The sequence below is a fragment of the Schistocerca gregaria genome, chromosome 3, assembly GCF_023897955.1.
Source record: "Schistocerca gregaria isolate iqSchGreg1 chromosome 3, iqSchGreg1.2, whole genome shotgun sequence".
In the NCBI taxonomy this organism is placed as follows: domain Eukaryota; kingdom Metazoa; phylum Arthropoda; class Insecta; order Orthoptera; family Acrididae; genus Schistocerca; species Schistocerca gregaria.
Window position 1 is genome coordinate 435,699,393 of NC_064922.1, and position 27,725 is coordinate 435,727,117.

The 27,725-nt window shown below is 42.8% G+C and overlaps 1 protein-coding gene across 1 annotated transcript in view; it reads right to left on the bottom strand.

The window, feature by feature from the left end:
- LOC126354276 (diuretic hormone receptor-like) overlaps positions 1 to 27,725 on the bottom strand; it is a 553,188-nt gene that overhangs the window by 234,486 nt on the left and 290,977 nt on the right. Inside the window, exon 3 of the mRNA XM_050003816.1 lies at positions 14,319 to 15,206. Coding sequence (XP_049859773.1) covers positions 14,319 to 14,544 — 226 coding nt within the window. The 5' untranslated portion in view covers positions 14,545 to 15,206. The remainder of the gene's footprint in view (positions 1 to 14,318; positions 15,207 to 27,725) is intronic.

A 27,725-nucleotide genomic window follows, 5' to 3' on the forward strand; every position in this document is an offset into this window, starting at 1 on the left:
TGTTGGAAAAGCTGATGGAAACATTACAAAGTTATTTGTACAGTCTGTGATCTTCGACTTACTTTCGGGGCTGAACCCGAATTACTTTTCCACATTTCATGGTTATAAAAGGTAAATACGAGACAGAACTAACTTGTTTCAGAAGTGGATGGATAGCGAGATTTCCAGAAACAGAGTCCCGAATCTGAACAGAGATGCCTTCCTCCCGGTGTCTCAGGAATTCTGATGCATGGGATAAAAGTACGGACACTTAGTCATATGGATAATAATACACTCCTGGAAATTGAAATAAGAATACCGTGAATTCATTGTCCCAGGAAGGGGAAACTTTATTGACACATTCCTGGGGTCAGATACATCACATGATCACACTGACAGAACCACAGGCACATAGACACAGGCAACAGAGCATGCACAACGTCGGCACTAGTACAGTGTATATCCACCTTTCGCAGCAATGCAGGCTGCTATTCTCCCATGGAGACGATCGTAGAGATGCTGGATGTAGTCCTGTGGAACGGCTTGCCATGCCATTTCCACCTGGCGCCTCAGTTGGACCAGCGTTCGTGCTGGACGTGCAGACCGCGTTAGACGACGCTTCATCCAGTCCCAAACATGCTCAATGGGGGACAGATCCGGAGATCTTGCTGGCCAGGGTAGTTGACTTACACCTTCTAGAGCACGTTGGGTGGCATGGGATACATGCGGACATGCTTTGTCCTGTTGGAACAGCAAGTTCCCTTGCCGGTCTAGGAATGGTAGAACGATGGGTTCGATGACGGTTTGGATGTACCGTGCACTATTCAGTGTCCCCTCGACGATCACCAGAGGTGTACGGCCAGTGTAGGAGATCGCTCCCCACACCATGATGCCGGGTGTTGGCCCTGTGTGCCTCAGTCGTATGCAGTCCTGATTGTGGCGCTCATCTGCACGGCGCCAAACACGCATACGACCATCATTGGCACCAAGGCAGAAGCGAGTCTCATCGCTGAAGACGACACGTCTCCATTCGTCCCTCCATTCACGCCTGTCGCGACACCACTGGAGGCGGGCTGCACGATGTTGGGGCGTGAGCGGAAGACGGCCTAACGGTGTGCGGGACCGTAGCCCAGCTTCATGGAGACGGTTGCGAATGGTCCTCGCCGATACCCCAGGAGCAACAGTGTCCCTAATTTGCTGGGAAGTGGCGGTGCGGTCCCCTACGGCACTGCGTAGGATCCTACGGTCTTGGCGTGCATCCGTGCGTCGCTGCGGTCCGGTCCCAGGTCAACGGGCACGTGCACCCTCCGCCGACCACTGGCGACAACATCGATGTACTGTGGAGCCCTCACGCCCCACGTGTTGAGCAATTCGGCGGTACGTCCACCCGGCCTCCCGCATGCCCATTATACGCCCTCGCTCAAAGTCCGTCAACTGCACATACGGTTCACGTCCACGCTGTCGCGGCATGCTACCAGTGTTAAAGACTGCGATGGAGCTCCGTATGCCACGGCAAACTGGCTGACACTGACGGCGGCGGTGCACAAATGCTGCGCAGCTAGCGCCATTCGACGGCCAACACCGCGGTTCCTGGTGTGTCCGCTGTGCCGTGCGTGTGATCATTGCTTGTACAGCCCTCTCGCAGTGTCCGGAGCAAGTATGGTGGGTCTGACACACCGGTGTCAATTTGTTCTTTTTTCCATTTGCAGGAGTGTAGTATATCTGCCATTACCACGCTACAGTCGTGAGCCGAGCGACCGCTACGGTCGCAGGTTCGAATCGTGCCTCGATCATGGATGTGTGTGATGTCCTTAGGTTAGTTAGGTTTAATTAGTTCTAAGTTCTAGGCGATTGATGACCTCAGAAGTTAAGTCGCATAGTGCGCAGAGCCATGTGAACCATTTGCCATTACCAGCACAGTCTTCTCAGTCATCAGTCGAGACCGGATTACATGCATTTGCATGTTGCATATGCATCTGCATATTTGGCTCCTTTTCGCCGGTGGTTGATATATTAACTAACAGCTAGTGACAATTCATATTTTCGCCCAATGTTTACAATATTTTACTCGTAAAAATGTATTCGGGCTGTCTCTGATTCGGTCTAGTTTTGTTGTCTCACAAATTGATAGTTTTATTAATAGGACGGGTGAACTTTTACCAAAAACAATAAATGCAAACATACCACCCTAATTCAAATACTGCCCAGTTACCTCAGTTGCTGTAGAACGGTACTCCTCTGCTTATAAAAATGTTTTGAATGATCGAAGACACAATCTTAATCCCGAACATTTGGAACTGTACTTGGTCGCTTCTGTCTACAATAGTAGAAACATGTAAAATAAATTGAAATGATGCTTTGATCCAAAGTTAATGCTGTTAAAAAAAATTATGATTTTATGTTGTTTTTTAAATAAAATACTACCTAGTTTTTGAGCGTGCCCCTCGGCACGCAATAGATCTCGAAGTTTGTCCTGTACATATCGACTGTTTTGATGCGATTCACTCGCATCGCATCCGCTTGTTACCGATAGCAAAAGCAAAGAAGGAACAATTCTTCAAAGCGTCCCCATTTTGCAAGTTTTAGAAAATAATCCCAGAAATGCACCCTTCCTAACATGTACCATAAAGTACTCATAAAATGACATCAGCGTTCTAAGTGTACCAATTTTTTCTGTGGCCGGTACTCTTCCTCGTATTTGATATAATTCACGCAGTAACTATCATGTTTTCTTATTATTTGATCTTGCATATATCGGCGCTTTTTATGAATTTTCTAAGCATTTTTCAGGCATATTTGCATGTATATTTTCAGGTTTTTATGATGCATATAATTCGGTATATAGTCATCAGTCTTCTGACAGGTTTGATGCAGCCGATACTGAATTGCCATTCTGAACTGACCATTTCATCCTACATTAGCAGTTGAAACCTATGTCCTCGATTATTTGCTGCATCTACAGTTTTTTACCCTCTACATCTCCCTCTCTACTACCATGAACGTCATTCTCCGCAAATGGGCTCTCATTAAACTTTGACAAAACAGTATATACAGTTCCACACAGTAAATGGAATGACACCATTAATAAATATAGACATCGATCAGGAATCGGTAGCTAAGGTAGAATATTCAAAATTTCTAGGTGTATTCATTGATGAGGGGTTGAACTGGAAAAAACACACTGAGGATCTGCTGAAACGTTTGAGTTCAGCTACTTATGCTATTACGATCATTGCAAATTTTGGCGATATACATCTGAGTAAATTAGCTTACCACGCCTATTTTCATTCTCTGCTTTCGTATGGCATCATATCCTGGGGTAACTGACCATTGAATAAAAGAGTGTTAATTGCACAAAAACGTGCAATCAGAATAATTTCTGGAGCTCATCCAAGATCATCCTGCAGACACTTATTTAAAGAGCTAGAGATCTTCACTGTAGCCTCACAGTATATATGTTCACTTATGAAATGTGTTATTAACAATCCGAACGAATTCAAAAGTAATAGCAGTGTACAAGGCTACAACACTGGAAGAAAGGATGATCTTCACTACTCAACTTTGGCTCAGAAGGGGGTAAATTATGCTGCCACAAAAGTCTTTGGTCACTTACCTAATAGCATCAAAAGTCTTACAGATAGCCATACAGCATTTAAAAGGAAATTAAACGAATTTCTTAATGGCAACTTCTCCTACTCATTAGGTGAATTTTTGGATACAGTATTTGGGTAATTTCCCCAACCCCACAAAAAAATAGTAAGTGTCATGTAATATTTTGTGTAATGTAATATTTTGCATAGACACCTTTTATTAACCTGGCACGTTCCACATCATTACGAAGTGTCGTATTCATGATCCACAAAACAAGTAATAATCTAATCTAATCACTAATGTGCTAACAGAGGTTCTATCATCCTGTGCCTTCTTCGTAACAGTGTTTTCCACACATTCCTTTCCCCGCCGATTCTTCGGATGATCTTCTCATTCCTTACCATAATTTTCGATATCCTTCTGTAACACCACATCTCAAAATCACATATTCTCTTCTGCTCCGGTTTACCCACATTCTTTGTTTCACTTCCGTACGATACTGTATTCGAAACGAACATTGCCAGAACTTTCTTCCTATAATTAAGGCCTATGTTTGATACTAGTAGAATTATCTTAGCCAGGACTGCTCTTTCAGTCTGTGCTAGTTTGCTTTTTATGCCCTCCTTGCTCCGTCTATCGCGACCTATTTTGCTTCCTAGATCGCAGAACACCTTAACTTATTCTAAACTTAAGCTCAAATTTTAATTTTTAGTTTCTCGCTGTTCTCGATTCTGCTACATCCAATTACTTGCATCTTTCTTCGATTTACTCTCAATCCATATTCTGTACTCATTATACTGTTTATTTCATTCAACAGGTCCTTCAGTTTTCCTTCACTTTCACTGAGGATAGGAATGTAAACAGTGAATCTAATCATTGATATCTTTTCATCTTGAAACTTAATTCCATTTTTGAACCTTTCTTTTATTTCAATCATTGCTTCTTCGATGTATAGACTGAACAATTGTGGTGAAACACTACATCCCTGTCTCACACCTTTTTCTAAGCCGTGCACTTTATTCTTGGTCTTCCAGTACTGTTGTTCCTTTTTGGTTCTTATACATATTGTGTACCACAAGCTTTTTCCTATTGCTTCCCATTTTTTCTCAGAGTTTCGAACATTTTGCTCCAATTCTCACAGTCAAACGCTTTTTCTAGATCAACAAATCCCCTGAAAGTGTCTTCATTTTTCTTCAGTCTTGCTACCGTTATCAGTCACCTCTCCGGTGCCTTTACGTTTCCTATAGCAAAACTGGTCATCATGTAACAGATCCTCAGTTTTCTTTTCAATTCTTCTGTACATTATTCCTGTCAGCAACTTGGATACATGAGCTGTAAAGCTGATTGTGCAATAGTTTTCGCACTTACACGCGCTTGCTATATTCGAAATTGTGTGGAAGATAATTTTACCAAAGGCTGATGGTAAGTCGTCTGTTCCATACATTCTACAAACGAACGAGAAGAGTCTGATGGTAAGTCGTCTGTTTCATACATTCTACAAACCAATGAGATTAGTCGTTTTGTTAGCACTTCCTCTACTCATAATGGAAAATCCGATGGCATGTAGTTCATCCTTTTGCCTCATTTTATCTTACGTCACCCAGGTATCTTTTAAATTCTGATTATAACACTGAATCCCAAATCTATTTCCTGTCGACTCCGATTTATTCTTCTTGTCACGACATCGGTCTCGTAGAGACCTTCAATGCTCTCTTTCGACCTACCCACGCTCTCTGCTACATTTAGCAGTGGAATTCCCACTACGCTTTTAATGTTACCACCATTGCTTTTAATGTCACTGAAGTTTGTTTTGATTTTTTATACGCTAACGTAGTCCTTCGGACAATCACTTCTTTATCGATTTCTTCATACTTTTCATGCAGTGATTTCTCCTTAGCTTCTCTGATCTTCCTGTTTATTTCATTGGTAAGTGACTTTTACTTCTGTATTCCTAAATTTCCGTGAATATTATTGTACTTCACTCCTTCGTCAATCAGCTGACGTATTTAATATTTTATCCAAGGTTTTTTCTCAGTGACTTTCATTGTACCTGGTTTTTACTTCCAGCTTCTCTGATTGCCTTTTCAAAGATGCCCATTCCTCTTCAAATGGCGTGCATACTGAGCTATTCATCATCGCAGTAACTATACCCAGATAGAACGCTGTGCCGGCCGTGGTGGCCGAGCTGTTCTAGGCACTTCAGTCTGGAACCGCGCGACTGCTACAGTCGTAGGTTCGAAACCTGTTTCGGGCATGAATGTATGTGATGTCCTTACGTTACTTAGGTTTAAGTAGTTCTAAGTTCTAGTGGACTGTGGTCAGAGCCATTTTTTAGAACGCTGCGCATCAGTTCTCCCAATCAGTTTTTTTTTTTAATTTCAGCCTACCTGTCATCATTAGTAAATTGTGAAATGTGTCCGTACCTGCTCCTCGCTACTCCTTACAACCCAATACCTGAATCTCTTACAAACCGTCATGGAATTTTCCCGCATCTCCCAGCCTTTTACATGTATACCTCCTCCTTTGGTGGTTCTTGAGCAGGGTATTTGTTATTACTAACCAAAATTCCTACTACAAGCCCATATTCTCCCTTAACCCTTTCTTCTGCTCCTTCCTCCACAACCACATCTCAATCCGCCACGACTGTTAGATTTTCATCTCTCTTTGCATTCTGAATTCCTAGTTCAATGTCCTCATAAACTTTCTCTATCTCTTCATCTTCTGTTTGCGGTGTCGGCATGTAGACCATTACTGTTGCCGGTGTTGGTTTGCTGCCGGTTCTGTGGGAACAACATTGTTGCTGAACTGTTTCCTTCAGCTCACTCTCTGCCCTACCATCCGATTCATAAGAAATTCTACTTCCGTTATACCATTTTCTGCTGCTGTTCATATTACCCTATACTTGCCTATGTAGAAATCCTTGTTTTTTTTAAATATTTCCCTTCACTGACCCCCGGTTAATCAAGACTGATCTTTCGAATTCGCTTTTAAAATTTACTAGCTTCCCTACCTCGTTCAGACTTTTGACTGTACACGCCCCGAGTTGTTTAACGCCACCCTTTCGTTGGTTATATAGCCTTTTCCTTATGGTCACCTTCCCTTTAGCGGATCCTCCCACAGATTCGAATCTTTTGCCAATAGGGAGGACATTGTGACACTGCCTCAATAGCAGGCAACCTGGACTGTGGATATACATTATATGTCTTTAATGCAGTGGTTTCCGTTGCCTTCTGCATCCTCACGCCGTCGATTATTGACGGTTCTTTCACCTTTTAGGAGTAGCTGTCACCCAAAGGGCAAGAGAGAGCGTCCGCTTCACTGTCCTCTTTGACAAGGTTGTTGGCAGAACGAGGGCGACTTCTCACGCTGGAATTGTTCAACCGCCACTGCCCATATCTTATATTCGGAATGTAAGCAGCGGCGAGATTCTAACATAGGACGTATTGTTCACTAGGAAAATTCACGTCCCTGAGGTCATGGTTGCAATCTTTACATAGCCTATGTTTCGATAAAAAATGATATAACAAAAAATGTAGCTTCAGCAAGCGTCACATGGTCAACAATGAAACGTTAGTAATTATGAAAATACTCAGATGATTAGTGTTAGGTCAGATATTATTCATACCATTTTGAAATAATGCATACCAGCGTCCATCTGACTTTGGAACGAAACATTTATCTTTGCGGTACTATAAGACATTTGGCTTATACTCTGACATGGAAAGCGTCTTCCATTCAAGGTGATTCCATGATGAAGTTACAAACATTCATAGATAATGGAGGAGTGTAAGTTTATCAGTTTGAGTTAAAGAGACCCGGGCCCGGAAACGATCGAGTTGAAAGTTGTAACGGAAAATTGTGCTGATGCCTCTGACACTCTGTCTGGGAATACACGTGCGAGTACTTTCGGTGCTACGATTGCATGGTAGATAACATTCAGAGTTGGTAGTATGGAAAAAACAAAAAAAAAAGTCTAGTAAACATGGGCTCTAAAATGCATACCGTACCGTCCCTTGTATTCCAATGTCAGCGATGTCAAAAAAAATTTTCGCTTATGATTTTCGACTCGGTCGTTATAGGACCAGTGTTCCTTAGCAGATTGATATATTTAGTCTTGTCTGTCATCCCTAAAAATTTGTAGCATCATTTTGGGGACATAGTCTCTGTAAACACATTGTCACATCTTCTAGGGGCAGCATTGTACGATCTCATGTCGTCAGTAGCATGACGACTAATTTACTCGGAATGATTTCCGATAAATTCTAGTGTGAACTTCGATTGCAAGCAGTGATACTTCTCTGCACACTCGGGTTGTGAGCATCGCATTATGGGCGCTTTTCTTCGTCTTCTTATTTCTTCACGTGGACCCATATTACTGAGTACAAACGTCTGGTATGTGCGGGCTGTACTATCTCGACTCGGACGGTAGGAAACTTATCATTTTTTGTGCGAGCTCATTTTTCACCTGAAGAAGACAAATTCAGCTTTTATAAATGAGGACCTCCGGTTTTCTTAAGGTTCAAAGTTACAGCACTGTAATAAAATCAAGCGATTCTGAGACGCGTAACTCAAAAAGTACATACACCAAAAAAAGTTTTGCGTCACCCCGGTTCCCAGAACTTCTGAAGATAGATGCTGGCTGTGGATATTGTATCAAAGACACAGTCCCTTTGACTGTTCATAGATGTCACTAAACACGCCGAAAGATGCAAACAACCAGGCATGAACAGCAATTATTAGACGGAGGGTGTCTGACAGCCGATCAGTTCCAGTCATTCCACCAGGAAGGAGGCACACGGCTAGTGTTGTCTGTAGTTCAACCATGCCTAGACGGTCAATACCGCGTTTCGACGGCGTCCGCATTGTTACTTTGTTCCAGGAAGGGCTCACAGCAAGGAGTGTCGAGGGGGTCTCGGAGTGAAAGAAAGCGATGTTGTTCGGACATGGAGGAGATACAGAGAAACAGGAACTGTCGATGACATGCCTCGCTCAGGCCGCCCAAAGGCTACTACTGCAGTGGATGACCGCTACCTAAGGATTATGGCTAGGAGGAACCCTGAAAGCAACGTCACCATGTTGAAAAATGTTTTTCGTGCAGCCACAGGACGTCGTGTTATGACTCAAACTGTGTGCAATAGGCTGCATGATACGCAGCTTCACTCCTGACGTCCATGGCGAGGTCCATCTCTGCAACCACAACACCATGCAGCGCGGTACAGATGGGCCCTACAACATGCCGAATGGATCGCTCAGGATTGGCTTTGCGTTCTCTTCACCGATCTCTTCACCGATGAGTGTCGCATACACCTTAAACCAGACAATCGTTCGGAGACGTGTTTGGACGCAAACCGGTCAGGCAGAACGCCTTAGACACACTGTCCAGCGAGTGCAGCATGTGGAGGTTCGTTGCTGTTTTGGGGTCGCATTACCTGGAACCGATGTACGCCGCTGGTGGTCAAGGGAGTCGCTGTAAAGGCTGTACGATACGTGAATGCCATCCTCCGACCGACAGTGCAACCTTATCGGCAGCATATTGGCCACGCATTCGTCTTCATGGACAACAATTCGCGCCCCACCATGCACATCTTGTGAATCACTTCCTTGAGGATAACGACATCGCTAGACTAGAGTGGCCAGCGTGTTCTACAGACTCGAACACTATCAGACATGCCTGGGATAGACTGAAAAGGGCTGTTTATGGACGATATGACCCACCAACCACACTGAGGGATATACACCGAATCGCCGTTGAGGAGGGTGACAATCTGGACCAACAGTGTCTTGATGAACTTGTGGATAGTATGCAAATCGAATACAAGCATGCATCAATTTAAGAAGACATGCTACTGGGTATTATAGGCATCGGTGTGCACAGCAATCTGGACCACCACCTCTGATGGTCTTGCTGTATGGTGGTACAACATGCAATGTGTGGTTTTCATGAGCAATGAAAAGGGCGAAAATGATGTTTATGTTGATCTCAATTCCAGTTCTCTATACAGGTTCCAGACTCTCTCGGAACCGAGGCGATGCAAAACTTATACTTGATGTGTGTATAAAGCAAAATGCTTATATAAAATTGAAACTGAGTGTAGAATTGTATAGATTGTGTTGGTATGTATGCTGCTAGAATTTAAATTTAATGTAATTTTCGTCTGGCTTCAGATTTTATGAAACATAGAATTTGAAATGTAATCAGGATTATGTCCTATTCTTCAACATTTGATTTATAATCAATATTGGTAACCATTTTTACGATATATTTAGTACACAGAATACAAGAAAGCTAAAGTAAATACAAACAGCGGCAAAAATCGCTGAGGTACGCAATCTAGGCAACACAAAACTTTGAGGTCTGTTCCCACGTTAAGTGACAGACGGAAGCCCTTAGCAGACTAAGTACACCGCAACCGTAAGTATTCGTTTTAGACAAGGGCCTCAATTAAACTTAAAACTGAAATCAATGTGCAATAAAATGAGGTGCAAGACTATGTAACTTTAATCTCATTTAGCTGTTACCCGCCGTTGCTCCCCCATTGCAGTGGTTTTGTTAAGATGAGTTATGGCACGTAAGTAAGTAAGCCAGCTGCTGTACGTGCAGTAACGTCAGCTTCTGTCACCTGTGTGCCTGTTCGGGTAGGCGAAGCACGACGCATAGATGCGCCTCTCTCCCTCCTGCTATCCCTACGCACGACAACGTGCCACGCATGCAGTGTTGCTGCCGAATGCTGCATGCGGTCAAGCGTGGGCACGTGCACGCATCTGTGCGTCGTGATATTTAAGTACTTCACAAGTGTTGACTTTCCTTTTCACTTGTTCTTCTTCGTGTTTCGAGCTATCGCCATACCAAATTTCATCTCAATTTATTCGGCGTAAAGTCATCAAAACATAACAGAGCTACTTACTTATATACAGTATGGAAGTATGGAATAAGTACTTTCGGGATTGTGTAAACAATGTTTTCATTATTAATCATTATCAATCGTAATCAATCAATGGAACCATTTACACAAAAGTGATAACATTCTAAAGTCACAGAATAAATAGGCTTTTCAAAGAGTAAACAGGGTTCCACACACCTTATCTACATATACATACATACTCCACAGTCCACCATACGGTGAGTGGCGCAGGGTACCTCGTACCACAACTAGCATCTTCTCTCCCTATTCCACTCCAAAACAGAACGAGGGAAAATGACTCCCTATATTCCTCTGTAAGAGCCCTAATCTCTCTAATCTTATCTTTGTGGTCTCTCCGCGAAATGTAAGTTGGCGGCAGTAAAACTGTACTGCAGTCAGCCTCAGATGCTGGTTCTCTAAATTTCCTTAGTAGAGATTCACGAAAAGAACGCCTCCTTTCCTCCAGAAACTCCCACCCGACTTCCTGAAGCATTTCCGTAACACTCGCGTGATGATCAAACATACCAGTAACAAATCTAGCAGCCCGCCTCTGAATTGCTTCTATGTCCTCCCTCAATCCGACCTGATAGGGATCCATAACGCTCGATCAGTACTAAAGAATAGGTCGTATTAGTGTTTTACAAGCGGCCTCCTTTACAGATGAACGACATCTTCCCTAAATTCTACCAATGAACCCAAGACGACTATGCGCCTTCCCCACAACTGCCATGAAATGCTTGTCCCACTCATATCGCTCTGCAGTGTTGCGCCCAAATATTTAATCGACAAGACTATGTCAAGCGCTACACTACTAATGGAGTATTCAAACATTGCAGGATTCTTTTTCCTATTCATCAGCATTAATTTACATTTATCTATATTTAGAGTTAGCTGAAATTCTTTACACCAACCACAAATCCTATCTAAGTCATCTTGTATCCTCCTGTAGTCACTCAACGACGACATCTTCCCGTACACCACAGCATCATCAGCAAACAGCTACACATTGCTATCCACCCTATCCAAAAGATCATTTATGTAGATAGATAACAACAGCTGCACTACCACATTTCCCTGGGGCACTCCAGATGATACCCTCACCTCATATGAACACTCACCATAGAGGACAACGTACTGGGTTATATTACTTAAGAAGTCTTCGAGCCACTCAGATACTTAGGAACCAATCCCACATGCTCGTACCTTAGTTAGGAGTCTGCAGTGGGGCACCGAGTCAAACTTTATAAAGTAGCCTATGTACTTCCTCATCATTCAAGTTACCTCCACACTAAATTTTATCAGAATCGGTTCAGCGGTTTAGTCGTGAAAAGGTAACAGATGAACAGACTTTCGCATTTATAAAACTTTAAATCGTTGTATTATTTTTTTCTTTTTCTTTCTTCTTGATGCAGTTTTGGTGAGATAAATCCTATACGATGCCCCAACCAAGTTCATGTTACCTACTAAAATCTGATCAAAATTCGTCTAGTACTTTTGGATACTAGCGTGTTCAGACAGAAAGACAGGAAGGTTTTACACAAAATTTTAAATTCTGATGTTTAGTTTTCGTGATCCAATTTTTATGAAATAAGGTCTATACGTTGCCTCAAGATAAGCTCAACGTTACTGTGAAAAATGTAAAAAATTCCTTCAAGTAGTTTGGAGATAACCGTGTTCAAACAGACAGACAGACAGACAGACAGACACACGACTATTGTGGATAAAATTTTAAATTACGATGTATTTTTTCCCGCGGTCTGATTTCGAAGATATAATGCCTACAAATTGTGTTGTTCGGAAAACAAGCACAAACTTAATCGAATTTTAATTTGACAAGTAAGTTGCTTTATTTTGTAGGAAAGTTAATGATTTAAAAAAAGAGGCCAACTTTCTCATTTTTCGTCCTGTCTGAAATGGGATAGACCCCCTCGGATCCCTCCATCCCTCCCCCCCCCCTTCAAACATACACCTCTCACTAAGGCCACAAAAGACATGGGGTACCTTCTAATATCGTGTCGGACCACCTTTTGTCCGGTGTAGTGCAGCAACTAGACGAGGCATGGACTCAACACGTCGTTGGAAGTATCCTGTAGAAATACTGAGCCATGGTGCCTCTATAGTTGTCCATAATTGCGAAAATGTTGCCGGTGCAGTATTTTATGCACGAACTGACCTCTCGATTACGCCCCATAAATGTACGATGGGATTCATTTCGACCGATCAGGGTAGCCAAATCAGTGGTTTGAAATTTCCAGAAACATATCGCCGACAATTATGGTCCTGTGACTGGGCGCATTGCCATCCATACTCATTCAGTCAATCTTCGGGGACCCGGAGTCCTTGAATGGCAGCAAACGGTCTCCAAGTAAAGTAGACGAACATAAACATTTCCAGTAAATGGTCCATTAATTTTGACCAGTGCACACAGTCAATTCCATGTAAACACGGATCACACCATTGTGGAGCCATCACCACATTGCACGGTGCCTTGTTACAACCTCGGTCCTTGGCTCCGTGGGGTCTGCGTGACGCTCGAACCCTACCATCAGATTTTGCCGACTGAAACCTGAACTCATCTGACCAGGCCACGATTGTCCAGTCGCCTAGGGTCCAGCCGATATGGTAGCGGGGCCAGCAGATGGTGTCGTGCTGTTAGCAAAGGAACTCGCGTCGGTCGTCTACCGCCACGCCCATTAACGCCAAATTTTAACGCAGTGTCCTAACGGATACGTTCGTTGTACGTCCACATTGGCTTCTGTAGTTATTTTACGCAGTATTGCTTGTCTGATAGCACCGACAACTCTACGCAAACGCCGCTATTCTCGGTCGCTTTCCATGGTGAAAGTCAATGCCTTAAATTTAGTATTATCGATACATTCTTGACACTGTGGAAGTCGGAATATTAAAATTTGTAACGATTTAGGAAGTGAAATTCCCCACTGGTGTAGCTCCAACTACCATATCGTGTTGAAAGTCTGTCAATTGCATTATGCGGCCGTAACAAGGCCGAAAACTTTTTGACATGAATTAAGAGAACACAAATGACAGCTCCACCAATGCACTACGTTTTTATACCTTGTGTACGCAATACTGCCACCATCTGTGTATGTGCATATCGCTATCCCATAACTTTTGTCACCTCAGTCTATCCAGAATGAGATTTTCACTCTGCAGCGAAGTGTGCGCTGTTATGAAACTACCTGGCAGATTGAAACTGTGTGCCGGACTGGGCCTCGAACTCGGGACCTTTGCCTTTCGCGGGCAAGTGCTCTACCAACTGAGCTACCCAAGCACGACTCACGCCCCGTCCTCATAGATTTACTTCTGCCAGTACCTCATCTCCTATCTTCCAAACTTCACAGAAGCTCTCCTGCAAACCTTGCAGAACTAACACTCCTGAAAGAAAGGATATTGCGGAGACATCTCATTCTGGAAACATCCCCCAGCCTGTGGCTAAGCCATGTCTCCGCAATATCCTTCCTTTCAGGAGTGCTAGTTCTGCAAAGGTTCGCAGGAGACCTTCTGTAAAGTTTGGAAGGTAGGAGACGAGGTACTGGCAGAAGTAAAGCTGTGAGGACGGGGTGTGAGTCGTGCTTGAGTAGCTCAGTTGGTAGTGTACTTGCCCGCGAAAGGCAAAGGTCTCGAGTTCGAGTCTCGGTCGGGCGTACAGTTTTAATCTGTCAGGAAGTTTCACCTCAGTCTTTATCAATGGTGGAGGATCACACGATAGCCTGTTCTACACGATCTACCGAGCCCCAAAGTGACTGACGTTCTCTGTTACGTGTGTGACTAATAGTTCGTCCGTTGACCTTACAATTAGTCGATAAAAATGCTCAGAGTACTTACGGCTGGTGTCATACGGCATGCCGTTGAGCTCCGAGAAGCAGGGCATCAGCACAAGTGTGTCGGCCGGCGAGGTTGGCCAGCAGGTGACGCTGTCCCAGGCTCGGGGGCAGCTGGCCCCCGACACCGCCGCTTCCAGCTCTGCCCCCGTGGCTTCCGCCAGCAGGCACTGCAGCTCCTCCAGAGTAGTGTTCTCCAGCATCGGGAACATCAGCGATGGCAGCGCCATTGCTCACGTTACGCTTTGAAGTACTTTACTCAATAGGTGGGAGGTTCTCTCTGCAGGGAAAGGGATCTATACTGTCGTTTTGCGTGCTTATACACCAGTCACCTCTCGTCCCCATTATACGCCAACTTGTCGTCCAGTGTTCCTGCACCTCTGCTACCAGTGCCAAGATTAATTTGGTGTTGTCAAGTTAGGTGCTCACAGTACTATCCTCAAAACACAATAATATTGATCAGTTGTACTGTAACACGACACAACAACGACGCTTGCACATTAAACTCTTGCTCATAGACAAGCCCTTTTTCATTTCCGAGAGTCAGTTCACGCATAAAGAATAATGCAGAAAGTGTTTATTCACGAGGAAATTTGAAAGTGCATTACATGGTAACTTTTAGGCGTGGTAAACCGATTTAAAACAGCACGTTCGTCTGAAATGATCTACTGTAGAAAGCATAATGAACGAAGCAGATCTTGTAATTAATTGTACACTTTTTTTCTACGTGCTGTGTATCTAGTTCGTAATACAAACGAACTATTGATCTTGACACGGCTTCTCGTCATAGGCGTCAATGGCAGCTGCGATGCAGCAGACAGTATTTGGGAATGTAGCATCCAGCTTCAGTATGGGTGACTGCCTCCAGAAGCCCACCAACAAGTCTCCCAACCTAAAACAGAAGATAGACAAAACACCCAGGTAAAAGGTGTATTTTCAAAGAAAATAATACATAGTTAATACGGAGGTATACAGTTCCTGCTGTAACACTCTTTTATTTTCTAGTATCACGACTGCTTTCGAAATAACAACTGCCCTTCATCACTTGTTATGTTACAGAAAACAAGAAAGAGATGAAGCTAAACAAGAATTATTTACAAATTTTAGTAACCATAGGGCAATGCATACTAATAAGAGCTACCGTAGCTAAAACTTTACTTGTGGTCGGACAAGTTGCAGTGAAAAATAAAAGACATCTCGCGTAACAATGACGATTGGGGAACCAAGAATGGAAACAGAGAGGCATACGAGACAGAATAACAGGTTGAAACTTTCGTCTCGGGACTGGGTAGAGCATATGAGGCCATCACAAGAAATAGCAAGTCACGTAATGGCGCACACAGAGAAAGGAAGTCGATGTGGCGAAGGTGTTACGATCTATTACGAAGGTTAGCAAGCGAAAGTGTCTAGCCCGGTCCACATGAATTTGACAGTCTTCCACACAAATTAAGTAAGTATACTAAGAAATGATGTAAATGACGACGAAGGAGCATAAAATGCAGAAAGGTATGATACGAAAATCATCAAATTGACCAGGTTAAAAATGAAAGGTTGAAACAGCATACTATAAAGTAAGGTGATTAACTCCGAAGACATATAAAACGTAGAAAGTAAAATAAGATAGGATAATGGACCAAATAAAACACATTACAATAAGAAACCTCGTATTTTCAAGTCCATACATACAAACACAGTGAACAATCTTAAGACCCCTTCCCCAGTACTGAGAACATGATATTTAGTAAATAAACATTTAGTTGAGATGCTGCAAGTCTACAACGGAACGTAATGGAAAATTATCCGAAGCCAGAAAATAGAAGGGATGAAGCTGGACACTGTTTCAAAAAATTAAACTTATTCATTGGGTCATGTGTTTAAGCGAGGTTTGTTCATTCAGAATATGCAACGGGTCGTGGTTGGTGTTGCAGAGTATTGCGATTCCCTCAAGAATATTCAGGACATCGCCGTCAGGCTGGAGATGTAGAATGCTGCAGACAATGTTGATGTACGGAATACAGTGGCCATTATTTTTATGTGATTGATCAAGTTCGATTTTGAGTTGTTAAGATACAGATGCTCTCTGAAACGTAGTTTAAAGGAACGACCTGTCTGGCCTGTACAGATATGCCGGCAACCGCTACACTGAATCTGATTAGTGCATGACTAAGCGTAACGATTGCACTCTCTGGTTTTGTGATGTTTCAGTTGGAGTCCAACACTACTGGGGGCGTAGGAATCGGTTTCAGTCCCTGCTTTCCTAACCTACTTACTGATCCTATCAGATGCGGGACCCTAAAATTATTTTTTACAAGTTTGTCTGTGCTAAAGAGTAATAAAGTATCCTGACAACGGTTCTTAGGCGGGACTTTTAATTGCATTGTTCGGATGAGTGAATCAACGTCATTTGGTTGATATCCATTAGAATACGCAGTAAATCTAATTGTATCGAGCTCATTCTGGGAGTCTTGTTCAGAAGGCGGAACGTTATTGACACGATGAGGTATTGCACGGAGGGCAGCGATATTATGTTGTTTTCGGTGATTTGAAGAATAGTGAATAATACAACTAGTTGGTGTTTCCTTCCCCAATATTTTAAAATGGACTCCATTAGATCTCAGGATGATTTCTACGAGTTTTTAATAACAAACTCCAAGAAAATCAGGCTGGAGACTTCGGCTGTACTTTTGTAGTTTTGTATGAAGTTGATCGTGCGCAGAAAGCATAAAATTTTCTTTCCTTCACTATATGTGTCATATGTCCCTTCAGTCCCACGGAAAAATTTCTTGTGGAAATCAAAGAAGCTTTGAATGACTCGTATAATTTGTTTACGCCAGTTTTGCCAATGCACTCTAGAACTTCAACATTCAGAGGTGTAGTGACGCTTCATAAGCCTTACGCTCCTTTAAGGCCAATTGTTAATGCTATTGACTCAGAGATTATAGGCTAGCCAAAGAACTGAAATTATCCTAAGTAAACACTATGGTTTTCACACTGATCATACTATCAAAAACATTCGAATCCTGCCTCGGGCATGGATGTGGGTGATGTCCTTATATTAGTTAGTTTTAAGTAGTTCTACGTTCTAAGGGATTGATGGCCTCAGCAGTGAAGTCCCATAGTGCTAAGAACCATTTGAACTAGCAGAAACATGGTCGGCCTCATTAAACACCTTACACAGGTAAACATAAACAAGGCCACTAACTTGGCAAACTTGGATATCGCAAACATGCATCCAAATATCCCTTTTAAAGACATGCCTCATATCATCCTGTTCAACCTATAAAAACTTTTCTACTTAGATCCGCAAATAATTAAGAAATCCCTGACTTTGCTGCGAATAGTGATGGATAATAATTATTTCTCCTTTATTAACATAGTAACAGACAAACCCGACGGGATAGTTATGGTGTCCCTCCCTGCAAGCATACCTGCTTACATTTACGTTAACTGTATCGAACATACGTTCTTTTCCTCCATCCATCCTCAGCACCTTCAAAGAATAGTGTTATTATAAAACATACGTTGACGCATTATACTCTTGTACAATGGAATCGTTGCCCAAGTACAACTCTTTCAACAAGACTTTAATAAAACGCATCCTAAAATGGAGTTCTCTTTGTAACACCATAATGGCTTCACATTTCCATTTTTGGATCTGGAAACAACCCTACGAAACAATGTAGTCCACTTTACTACGTTAGTTCTATCATTCATTATTCTTCACATCACTCGGAACAGCATAAAATGGCTGCTCTCCATGCAATGCATCAGTCGCGTCCCATTTTCAGAAGAAGACCAACAGCGCGAGCTTAATACAATTAGATTTATCGTGCATTCTAATGGTTGTCAACAGAATCTTATTCAATCACTCATACAAAAAATTCTGTATCTTCCAGCACACACAGTTTCTTACAAATTCTTTGTAGTCTCCCGTATCTGTGTATCACATTTGATGAGATCGGTAAACGGCTTAGAAATAAATCTTGAGTAAATCGAAATACCCCGCAGCACCAACCACGACCCATTGCATGCTTTGAATGAACAAACCTCGCTCAAACACATGGCCCTACTTGTAACACCATAGCTTAGACACTACATACTTTTCGTTGATTCATTTAGCTTTCTATTTTGTTCAACAATCCATCGTTGAACTTCTGTAATTAGTGTACGATTAATTCGATACTATAATGAAATGTAATCTCTGTAATATGCACAATATGAGCAAATGATCTTTTGTCTTCCTCATATAATCTCTTTGGTTATCAATTAAATAATTTTATTTAAATAATTTTGTGTAGAACTACCAATATATATGCAAATCTTCTGTTCTATTTAAAATGTTTGTTTGCTGTTACGTAAATTGCTGACCTTCACTTATGGTTTTTATGTAAAAGGTGTTGTGGTTCCCCTCGAGAACGGAACTGTGTAGTGATTGGCCTAGGTAGAAAAGGTGGAACAAAGAGTCAGTCGGGGACGAGCTACCAAACTATCAACTGCTCTTGTATAAGTTGTGTGTTGTGCTGGTTCCGAGAGAGGCTTTTCCTGACGCTTTCCAATGCCTCGGATGGATGAATAAAGAGCTGGAACTATTCTGGAATTGGTATCCATCATCGCCACCAAGAAATGACAGAGTCCAGCAGTTCTACCTGCAAATCCACCTACCAACATGCAATCGCCACTACATTGTGCAATCACTATAATGGAATAGAAGAACTGTAGTAATTTACAGTGAAGGACAAGCTCATAGGATGTTATGGTGTACCCAAATATAAGATAAAATTTGACTGAACTCTTGTACCTACCGTGATTTATCCTCAGTCACATATCCACTTGGGTCCCTCCCACGCTAAAGTGTTTACCGAGTGTCCTTTATTGAAGGTATATTAAAATTAATATGACATTACAGTGTTCTAAAATTAATATTGTTTGTTTTGAAAGGATCTTACAAATATCTCAGATTTGTGTTTCACTGCAGTGAAAGTTCAGAACTAAAACTGTTGAGAGTTATATGTTCATGCTTGGAAGTACTTGTTTCTGTAGTGTACTGAAAGTGCGTTTAGTTTCCTCTGCAACAGTGGTCAAGATTACGGGCCCCCCTTCATTGAAAGTAGTTCAAATGCAAAAAGTTACTTAATTATGGAAAGTTTCGGTTACTCTTGCTATTCAAGCCAAATTCTGTACAATATTGGGTTAATAGAAAGAAAACTAGCTATGAAAACAGTAACTTCTTTATTCAAAAGACAGTGAGAAGTTATTTGTTAGTGAAATGCATTTGACTTTCATTGTAAATAGAAACGTATTTAGCTGAGGGAAACTTAACCTATGACCAGTTCATAATTTTGCAGTAAACTACATTTACAATTTTTTTGTCTGATAGGAAAATGTTTGAAAGGTAATACTGACCCTATGTCCAATTTATGATTCTACAGTGAATATTAGTAATAATGTTATAAGGACTATTCAGTTTGAATAAGCCCTGAAAGTAATAGTGTGTATTGTTATCTGTTATATTTATGCAAATAGTTTGGTCTGCTCTGTCAGATCCAACCTTACCGTGAACATATGCAGGTGTCAGAGTTCATTGCACTCACGTGTGACAAAAAGTATAGACTGTGTTTGTCCGTTAAAGCGACTCATATCTATTTTCTTGAACAAGAATGTTAATCATTCTCATGCCTAATTAGGCGGGCGACCGTTTTCTTTATTCTTTGAACAGTACGGATAAGTAAATTATTGTTTGTTACTGTTTGAATATTAAGGTAATTCTGACTTTCGCTTCCGGTAAGTTACCTCTGTTAGGTACAACACGGTCAACATAACAAAATTCCTCTCAGAGGCTAACACTGTTCTATTTCTTTATACCACAGTTGCTTTAACAAAATAGTTTTCATTTCACGACCCGCCTCCAACTTTACGTTATAGTATAGCTGTAGCAGACGGTAGTGTTATATACTGAAGACTTAAAAAAAATACAGCGTCCAACTTCATCCCTTCTCTTTCTTGGCTTCGGATGGTTATTAGATTATGTTTGGTTATAGGATTTTTGCATCTATCCTAACTGTATATTTTTACATGACACATTCTAAGTACTTGCAAGGTTTCTTAGGATTGTTTACTGTTTTTGTATGTACTGATATGAAAAAAGTGGCTTTCTTGTTATAATGTGTTCTGTTTCTGCCATTAGTCTCCCTTGTTACACCTCCTACATTTTACATGATTTTAGGCCGCGCGGGGTAGCCACGCAGTCTGTGGCGCCATGCCACGGTTCGCGTGGCTCTCCCCGTCGGAGGTAAGAGTCCTCCCTCGGGAATAGGAGTGTCTGTTGTCCTTAGGGTAAGTTAAAGTTAGATTGAGTAGTGTGTAAGCCTAGGGACCGATGACCTCAGCAGTTTGTTCCCATAGGAACTTACCACCACCAAGTGAGGTTTCGCCTTCTGCGTTATTCACACCGCTTTGTAATATACTTTTCCAACTTTTCATTCTGTAAATTGTCAGTTTCATGGCTATCATGTCATACTTTGCTTACGTTTTAAACGCCTTTGCCATAGTTTACTTCGTTTCATAATATACCTCCACAGCTTGTGGTTAAGACTGTTAGTTTCATGTGAACGGCCGGGCTAGTCGGTTTCACGACACCTCGTATTCGTCCTAATACATGACTATAGTTTCGCCCCGTCGACTTAGAAGCTCACCTATTTACTTCCCTTATCCATGTGCACCACTCCGTGCCCTCGCATTGCTTGAGGTGGTCGTCTCTGCGCTTCACAGGTCACTGTGTTCTGGGTCGCAAACGTGATGTAAGTTTCAACAGGTTTCACCGTATCTACTTGTATAGGCTCTGTTTCTATTCTTAGTTCTTCAATGACCACTCTTCTGCGATATTTCTTCTATATTTCAATGCATGTAGCCCGACCGCAGTTAGAATTTTAACTATGAAACCTCTTATTAGTATCCTTTGTCTTTCGCTTAGAAGCATATATAAATAATGCGTCGTTAGCGTCATCTATTGTTCGTTTACAGTAACGTTGCGCCACTTGTTAGCCCGAAGCCTGTCGTGATATTCACAGAAATTATAAGAAATGTATGTATGTACGTATTTATTTATTTATTTATAGTCCAACTTTCCTCCTAATCCAGTGAACCAAGTTCAAGTCAACTGGGTACACATATCAATTACTGTCTGAAATATTCACTATGGGGGTAAGAACCACCCACCAATCAGGGGGTAGGTGAAGGTGTTGAAAGAGAAGTGTAGTCCACCACAACAGAATACCCATACCTTAGTTATCCAGTATTTGAGAATGAGAGCATTTAAAGACTCGCAAGAACCTTTACACATTATTTCAACCTTTACGGAAATTTTACAAGCTGACGACCCCCAAAAAATCATGTAAGGAAATATGTTTATCTCTTAATACATTTCCTTTGTACATGCAGTAAAACTGCCACATGAAGCATGACGTTTTAATTTATCACTTCTTTGCTACAAACTCTATTCGTAACACCGTTGGAATACAGTATCGAAATAAGCCACTGAATGGTTCCTATACAAATGTATTATCGTATGACACGTAGTTCAGGACATGTTATGTCATAAACAGTGAGATGTGTAGAAAGTGCCGCAACATGTTTGACGTTTTAATTTATTACTTCTTTGCAGCTAACTCAATTCACAACACATTTCACAGACACTAGGTATATGTTGGATTTACCTGAATAACTGTATCACTGTACACCATTTAGTTCAGGAGACACGATGCCATAAGCAGTGAGCTGCTTGAAAATGACTCTGCAGGCGAAATTGCTAGACACAGGTGAAACTTGTGTGAAATATGTTAAAAATGTGTGACATTTATTTTACAGGTGCGTATGCATTCAAAGCTCATCCTAAACTGCCGGAACGATTTCAGTCATATTTCGTACACATATTAATCACGATCTGTAAAGGAATACTGTAATGGTAAGAACCACCAGCGTCCTTCTAGGAGGTGGGGGGGGGGGGAGGCGTAATAATGTGGAGAGGGAAGAGAGAATGAAGAGAGCGGCAGACAGCAATGTGGATGAGGGGGATAGGCACAGACAGGAGGGGGAAATGGACAGAGAAAGGGGAGAGGAGGAAGTGAACACGGAAAGGAAAGAGGAAGAAATGAACATAGTGAGAAAAAATGGAAGTTTGTGGTAAAGCCTAATGGAACCAAACTGCTGAGGTCATCGATCCCTAAGCTTACACAGTACTTAATGTAACTTTAACTTACGCTAAGGACGACACATACACACATGCCCGAGGGAGGACTCGAACCTCCGACGGGAGGAGCCGATCGGACCGCTCTTCTACCCTCGTGGCATAGGGAAGATGAAGAGAAAGACATAGGCAGAAAGGGGGTGGGGTGATGGAGTGGACTAAGAGAAGATTGGAATAAATACATGCCCGAGCAACGCCACTAACTCAGTTATTTGGAAAATAATATACTTTTACAATTGGAGTTGCTTAAGTACATACTTACTACGATACAACGTTGTGGATGTTCATTCAACAGGATTGCTTGCAGCAATAATGCAGTTCCCTAATTCTGTCTTGAAACGACAGCAGAGATGATGATGCACATTGTTTTTGGCTTGCAGCTAACCAATTTTATTTTTTATAACGTTGTTACAACTACCAAGTCCTAACAAATTTCGATTAATAATACCAGGAAGTACGAAGTGCATCTTAACAGCTGTCATATGTCTGTCTGATGATTCGTTATACGACAGGGCTCTCATATCAGTAGACAACTTGAAAATTTCTTCAACTACATACTGCCAATCTCTTGCGCTTCATAATCAGAGCCAATATAGACAATATTAATAATAACAATAATAATAATGAAGTGTGGAACGCTTCAATTCTACCTATAGAAATATCTTCCGCCGACCCCATCGACAGATTCATTGCACTAGAATCGTTCTAATTCCTAATCACGAACACATCATCATTCGACCACAGATTTTTGTAATTATCATTCTGATGACTGGTTTGATGAGCCTGTCACAACTTCCTCTGCTAGCACTTGCACTCAACGCCTTCAGTTATTTTCGAAGTGTATTCCTATCTCTGTTTTCACCTAAACTATTTACCCTCTACCGTTTCCTCAAGTTCCGTAGAAGTGATTTCCCTCACGTCTTAAAATATGTCCTACCATTCTACCCCTTCTATTAATCGCCAACCCGCGGAGAAACTCTTCACTTATTAGTTTCTCAGTCCACTTACATTTCAACATCCTTCCACAACATCACATATCAGACACTTAGATCCTCTTCCTTGCCGATTTCTACACAGTCCAAGATTCACATCCATATGGTGCTATGCTCGAAAAGAATGTTTTCGGAAATCTCTTCCCCAAGTTAAGACCTATGTTTGATATTAGGGCAGTTCTTGCAAGGAAGCTACTCAGAGGTATGCCACTAGAAATGTTATCGATGGCGGGATGCTGGTGTGCCTGTGTTAAGGACCGTTTTCCTTAACAGATCAGGCACCATAGTATCGTCTTTATCCGCCGATACCAGGCAACGAGTTTCAGTTGAAATGTTCTCCCCTGGACGGAAATTACATAATGTGTATAAGAGTCAGGATGTGACGCAGGAATGAGGAATTATGTAATTTTTGGTCAGACCATTAGGCGCGCACGGACCGCCAAAGCGCGCAAGGCACCGCTGGCGTAAAGTGGGTAATTAGATTTCGAGTCATGGTCAGGCACAAATTTTCGTTGTCTTCATTCCCTAATACAGCTGAGGGTTGTTCGTAATCGCGGTTGATAATATGTTTCATATATGCTACTGGTAGGTTCAGTCTACGTGCGAGTATTACTGAAATGTTCCTTAAAGACAAATAGAGAACCGACGTTTGACTATACTTTGCACAATGAGGGCTAATAGAAAAATCAGGGATAGTACAGAAGCTTATAGACATTCATTCTTCCCTCGATCTATTTTCGCGTGAAACAGGAAAAGGAATAACTGGCGACGTTGCAAGGTACCCTTCGCCATTCACCGAGTTTCTGAGTGTGTAGGTGCAGATTTAAATAGTTACCCCCCCCCCCCCCCTCCCCTGCTACTGTTTATACGTGCCTTCAGCTGCCGCTCGCTCTTTCTACACCAACCACGAAACTCGACGTCGTCCCGTCAATCTCCCCCACCTCCCCCTCCTACACCCAAGAGCTGTACGGTATTTACGCGAAACGCCGAGTGGCGCCGCCACTATCCCCGACTCTGAAGACAAACAACGAGCGGCTGAACACAGGCCAGCGAGTCTGAGCCGAGCGAGGCGCTCCTCTCACCGCTCATCCCTGCCCCCGAGGGTGAAGGTTTTTGGCGGCTGCAGGCCTCTTGCGAGTTGTCAGCCTGCGGCTTTTCCTGTCACACTGGCGAGCAACTTGCAGCACTGCGTGTCGCGGCGTTCCGGGGCTGCGGCGGAAGTGATGTGGGACTAACATGAGCCGAGGGCCCGTGTGCTCCTGATACGACAGGCGACGCATTCGCCACGCGACATGGTGAATTATCGTCTCCTCAGACTTGACTGAAATGTCACCGAGATCCGTACAGAGTTTACGACGCACCAGTTGAGCACACGTGAGATTTATTTAGCTTAAAAACACAGAAAGACAGGATTCCATTATCGAGTTCTATAAATAAGGAAATACGAATTATTGTTTTGAATTGCTTCACGTAATAACGTGCGTATAATGGATGTCTCAGTTGTTCCTGTAGCATTACGTGCCATCAAACCGTTATGCTTTCGGCAAAGATAAAAATATGCAACTAGCAAAAATGAATTTCATACATATAAAACGCTCCATTACAAATATCATGTGCTGGCATAAGTTGTCCTCAGTACACATGTGGGCAAATCTGTAGCGCGAAGATAGATAAGTGGGGGCAGAATCAAGTGCACCTATCACGAGAGAGGCAACAAACACACCGACAAACAACATGCCGCCATGGCCCTCTCGACATCAAGTACACATATCAAAAAAAGGTTTGCATCACGTAGGTTCCGAGGGTTCCGGAACCTGTACAACAATTGGAGTAGAGATCAACATAAACATCATTTCCGCCCTTTTTATTGCTCATCAAAACCATACATTGCATGTTTACCACCATACACCGAAACCTTCAGAGGTGGTGGTCCACATTACTGTACACACCGGCACCTCTAATACCCAGTAGTACGTGCTCTTGGATTGATGAATCCCTGTATTCGTCGTGGCATACTATCCACAAGTTCATATACACACTGTTGGTCCAGATTGTCCTACTCCTCGACAGCGATTCGGCTTATATCCCTCAGAGTGGTTGGTGGGTCACGTCGTCTATAAACAGCCCTTTTCAATCTATCCCAGGCATGTTCGTTAGGTTTCATGTCTGGAGAACACGCTGGCCACTGTGGTCGAGCGACGTCGTTATCCTGAACGAAGACATTCATGAGACGTGCACGACGCGGCGCGAATTGTCGTCCATTAAGACGAACGCCTCACCAATGTACTGCCAATATGGTTGCACTATCGGTTGGAGGATGACATTTACGTACTGTACAGCCGTTACGGCGCCTTCCATGACTACCAGCGACGTACGTTGACCCCACATAATACCACCCCAAAACATCAGAGAACCTCCTTCTTGCTGTGGTCGTTGGGCAGTGTGTCTAGGGCGTTCTGCATGACTGGTTTGCCTCTAAATGCGTCTCCGGCGATTGTCTGGTTGAAGGCATATGCGACACTCATCAGTGAAGACAACGTTATGGAAATCCTGAGCTGTCCATTCGGCATTTTGTTGGGCGCATCTGTACCGTGCTTCATGATGTCGTGGTTGCAAAAATGGAACTCGCCATGGACGTCGGGAGTGAAGTTGCGCACCATGCTTCCTGCTGCGCACAGTTTGGGTCGCAACACGACGTCCTATGGTGGCACGAAAAGCATTATTCAAAATGGCGGCGTTGCTGTCAGGATTCGTCCGATCCATAATCCGTAAGTAGCGGTTATCCACTGCAGTTTTAGCCCTTGAGTGGCATGACCGAGGTATGCCATCGACAGTTCTTATCTCTCTGTATCTACTGCATGTCCGAACAACATTGCTTTGGTTCACTACGAGACGCCTGGACATTTCCCTTGTTGAGAGCCCTTCCTGGCACAAAGTAACAATGCGGACGAAGTCAAGCCGCGGCATTGACCATCTAGGTAAGTTTGAACTACAGACAACACGAACAGTGTTCCTCCTTCCTGGTCTAATGGCTGTAGCTGGTCTAATGACTGGAACGGCTTTCGGACCCTCTACGTCTAAAAAGCGCTGCTCATGCATGGTTGTTTACATCTTTGGGCGGGTTTAGTGACATCTCTGAACAGTCAAAGGGACTCTGTCTGTGATACAATATCCACAGTCAACGCCCTTTTTCAGGACTTCTGGGAACCGGGGTACGCAAAACTTTTTTTATGCGTGTATTTAGGCCGCTGCTGCTGAGCAGTGCGCCTCACTCACTGACTCACTTGACCCGTGGCGGCTGGCGCTAGGGTGTTCTACTTGCATCGCTGATATCGATATTCTGCTCTCTTGCTATCTTTGACTGCCCCCCCCCCCCCACCCCCTCCGGCCGGTTTTCCGGGTGAACGTGTGACGGAGAGTCTCCGGTCGGCGTTCATCGAGCCAGCTTGTGTGGAAAACAAGCCAGCATCCCTAACCGTGATGCATGGGCCTCCCCGTACTCGCCGTCCTTGTCTTTGGAGATATAGCGCCTTGACGTGCAAAATTGTGGTGGGCTCGTCGTCCCACGCTGAACAGCTTTTTAGCTCATAGTTTGCAAGCTTCAAGTTATTTTGTGTTTAACTAAGACGATTGCTGGAACTTATTGTGGCATGGGTAGCTGCCGGAGATGGTTCTGAACTTGGTTCCACAGTGGCTATTTTAAGGAGGCTGATATTCCTCATTTCGTTTCTCATCATGTGTGGAGTGTGTGTTTTAAGTGGTTTTCATGCTAATTTTAATTTGTTTGAGGACATATTGGACATATTGACTGCTTGGGGACTGGTTGTCATTGTGTACACGCCGGCAGCCATAGAGTTAATGGTTTAATCATTTGTTACATCAGGATTTGGTATGTTTATTTTATGCTGAAATTGCCTTAAGGCTACTGCAAGTGATCTCTAAGTTTCCTGCTAATTTACTGGGGGACAGGTAATGTTAGAGTATTGTTCCATAAGAATTTGGGGGCATGCTTATTATATATTCCAGTGTGGCTGTGATATGACCTTGGTTTCATTGCAATATATTTGTACTGCAGGCCATTTGTTAACTCTACTCGTTTCCTGACGTCGGTGAGGTTATTGATTCTTGTCAGGACCACGCATTGTGAGGCCGGTTGGACTATATATAAATATATACC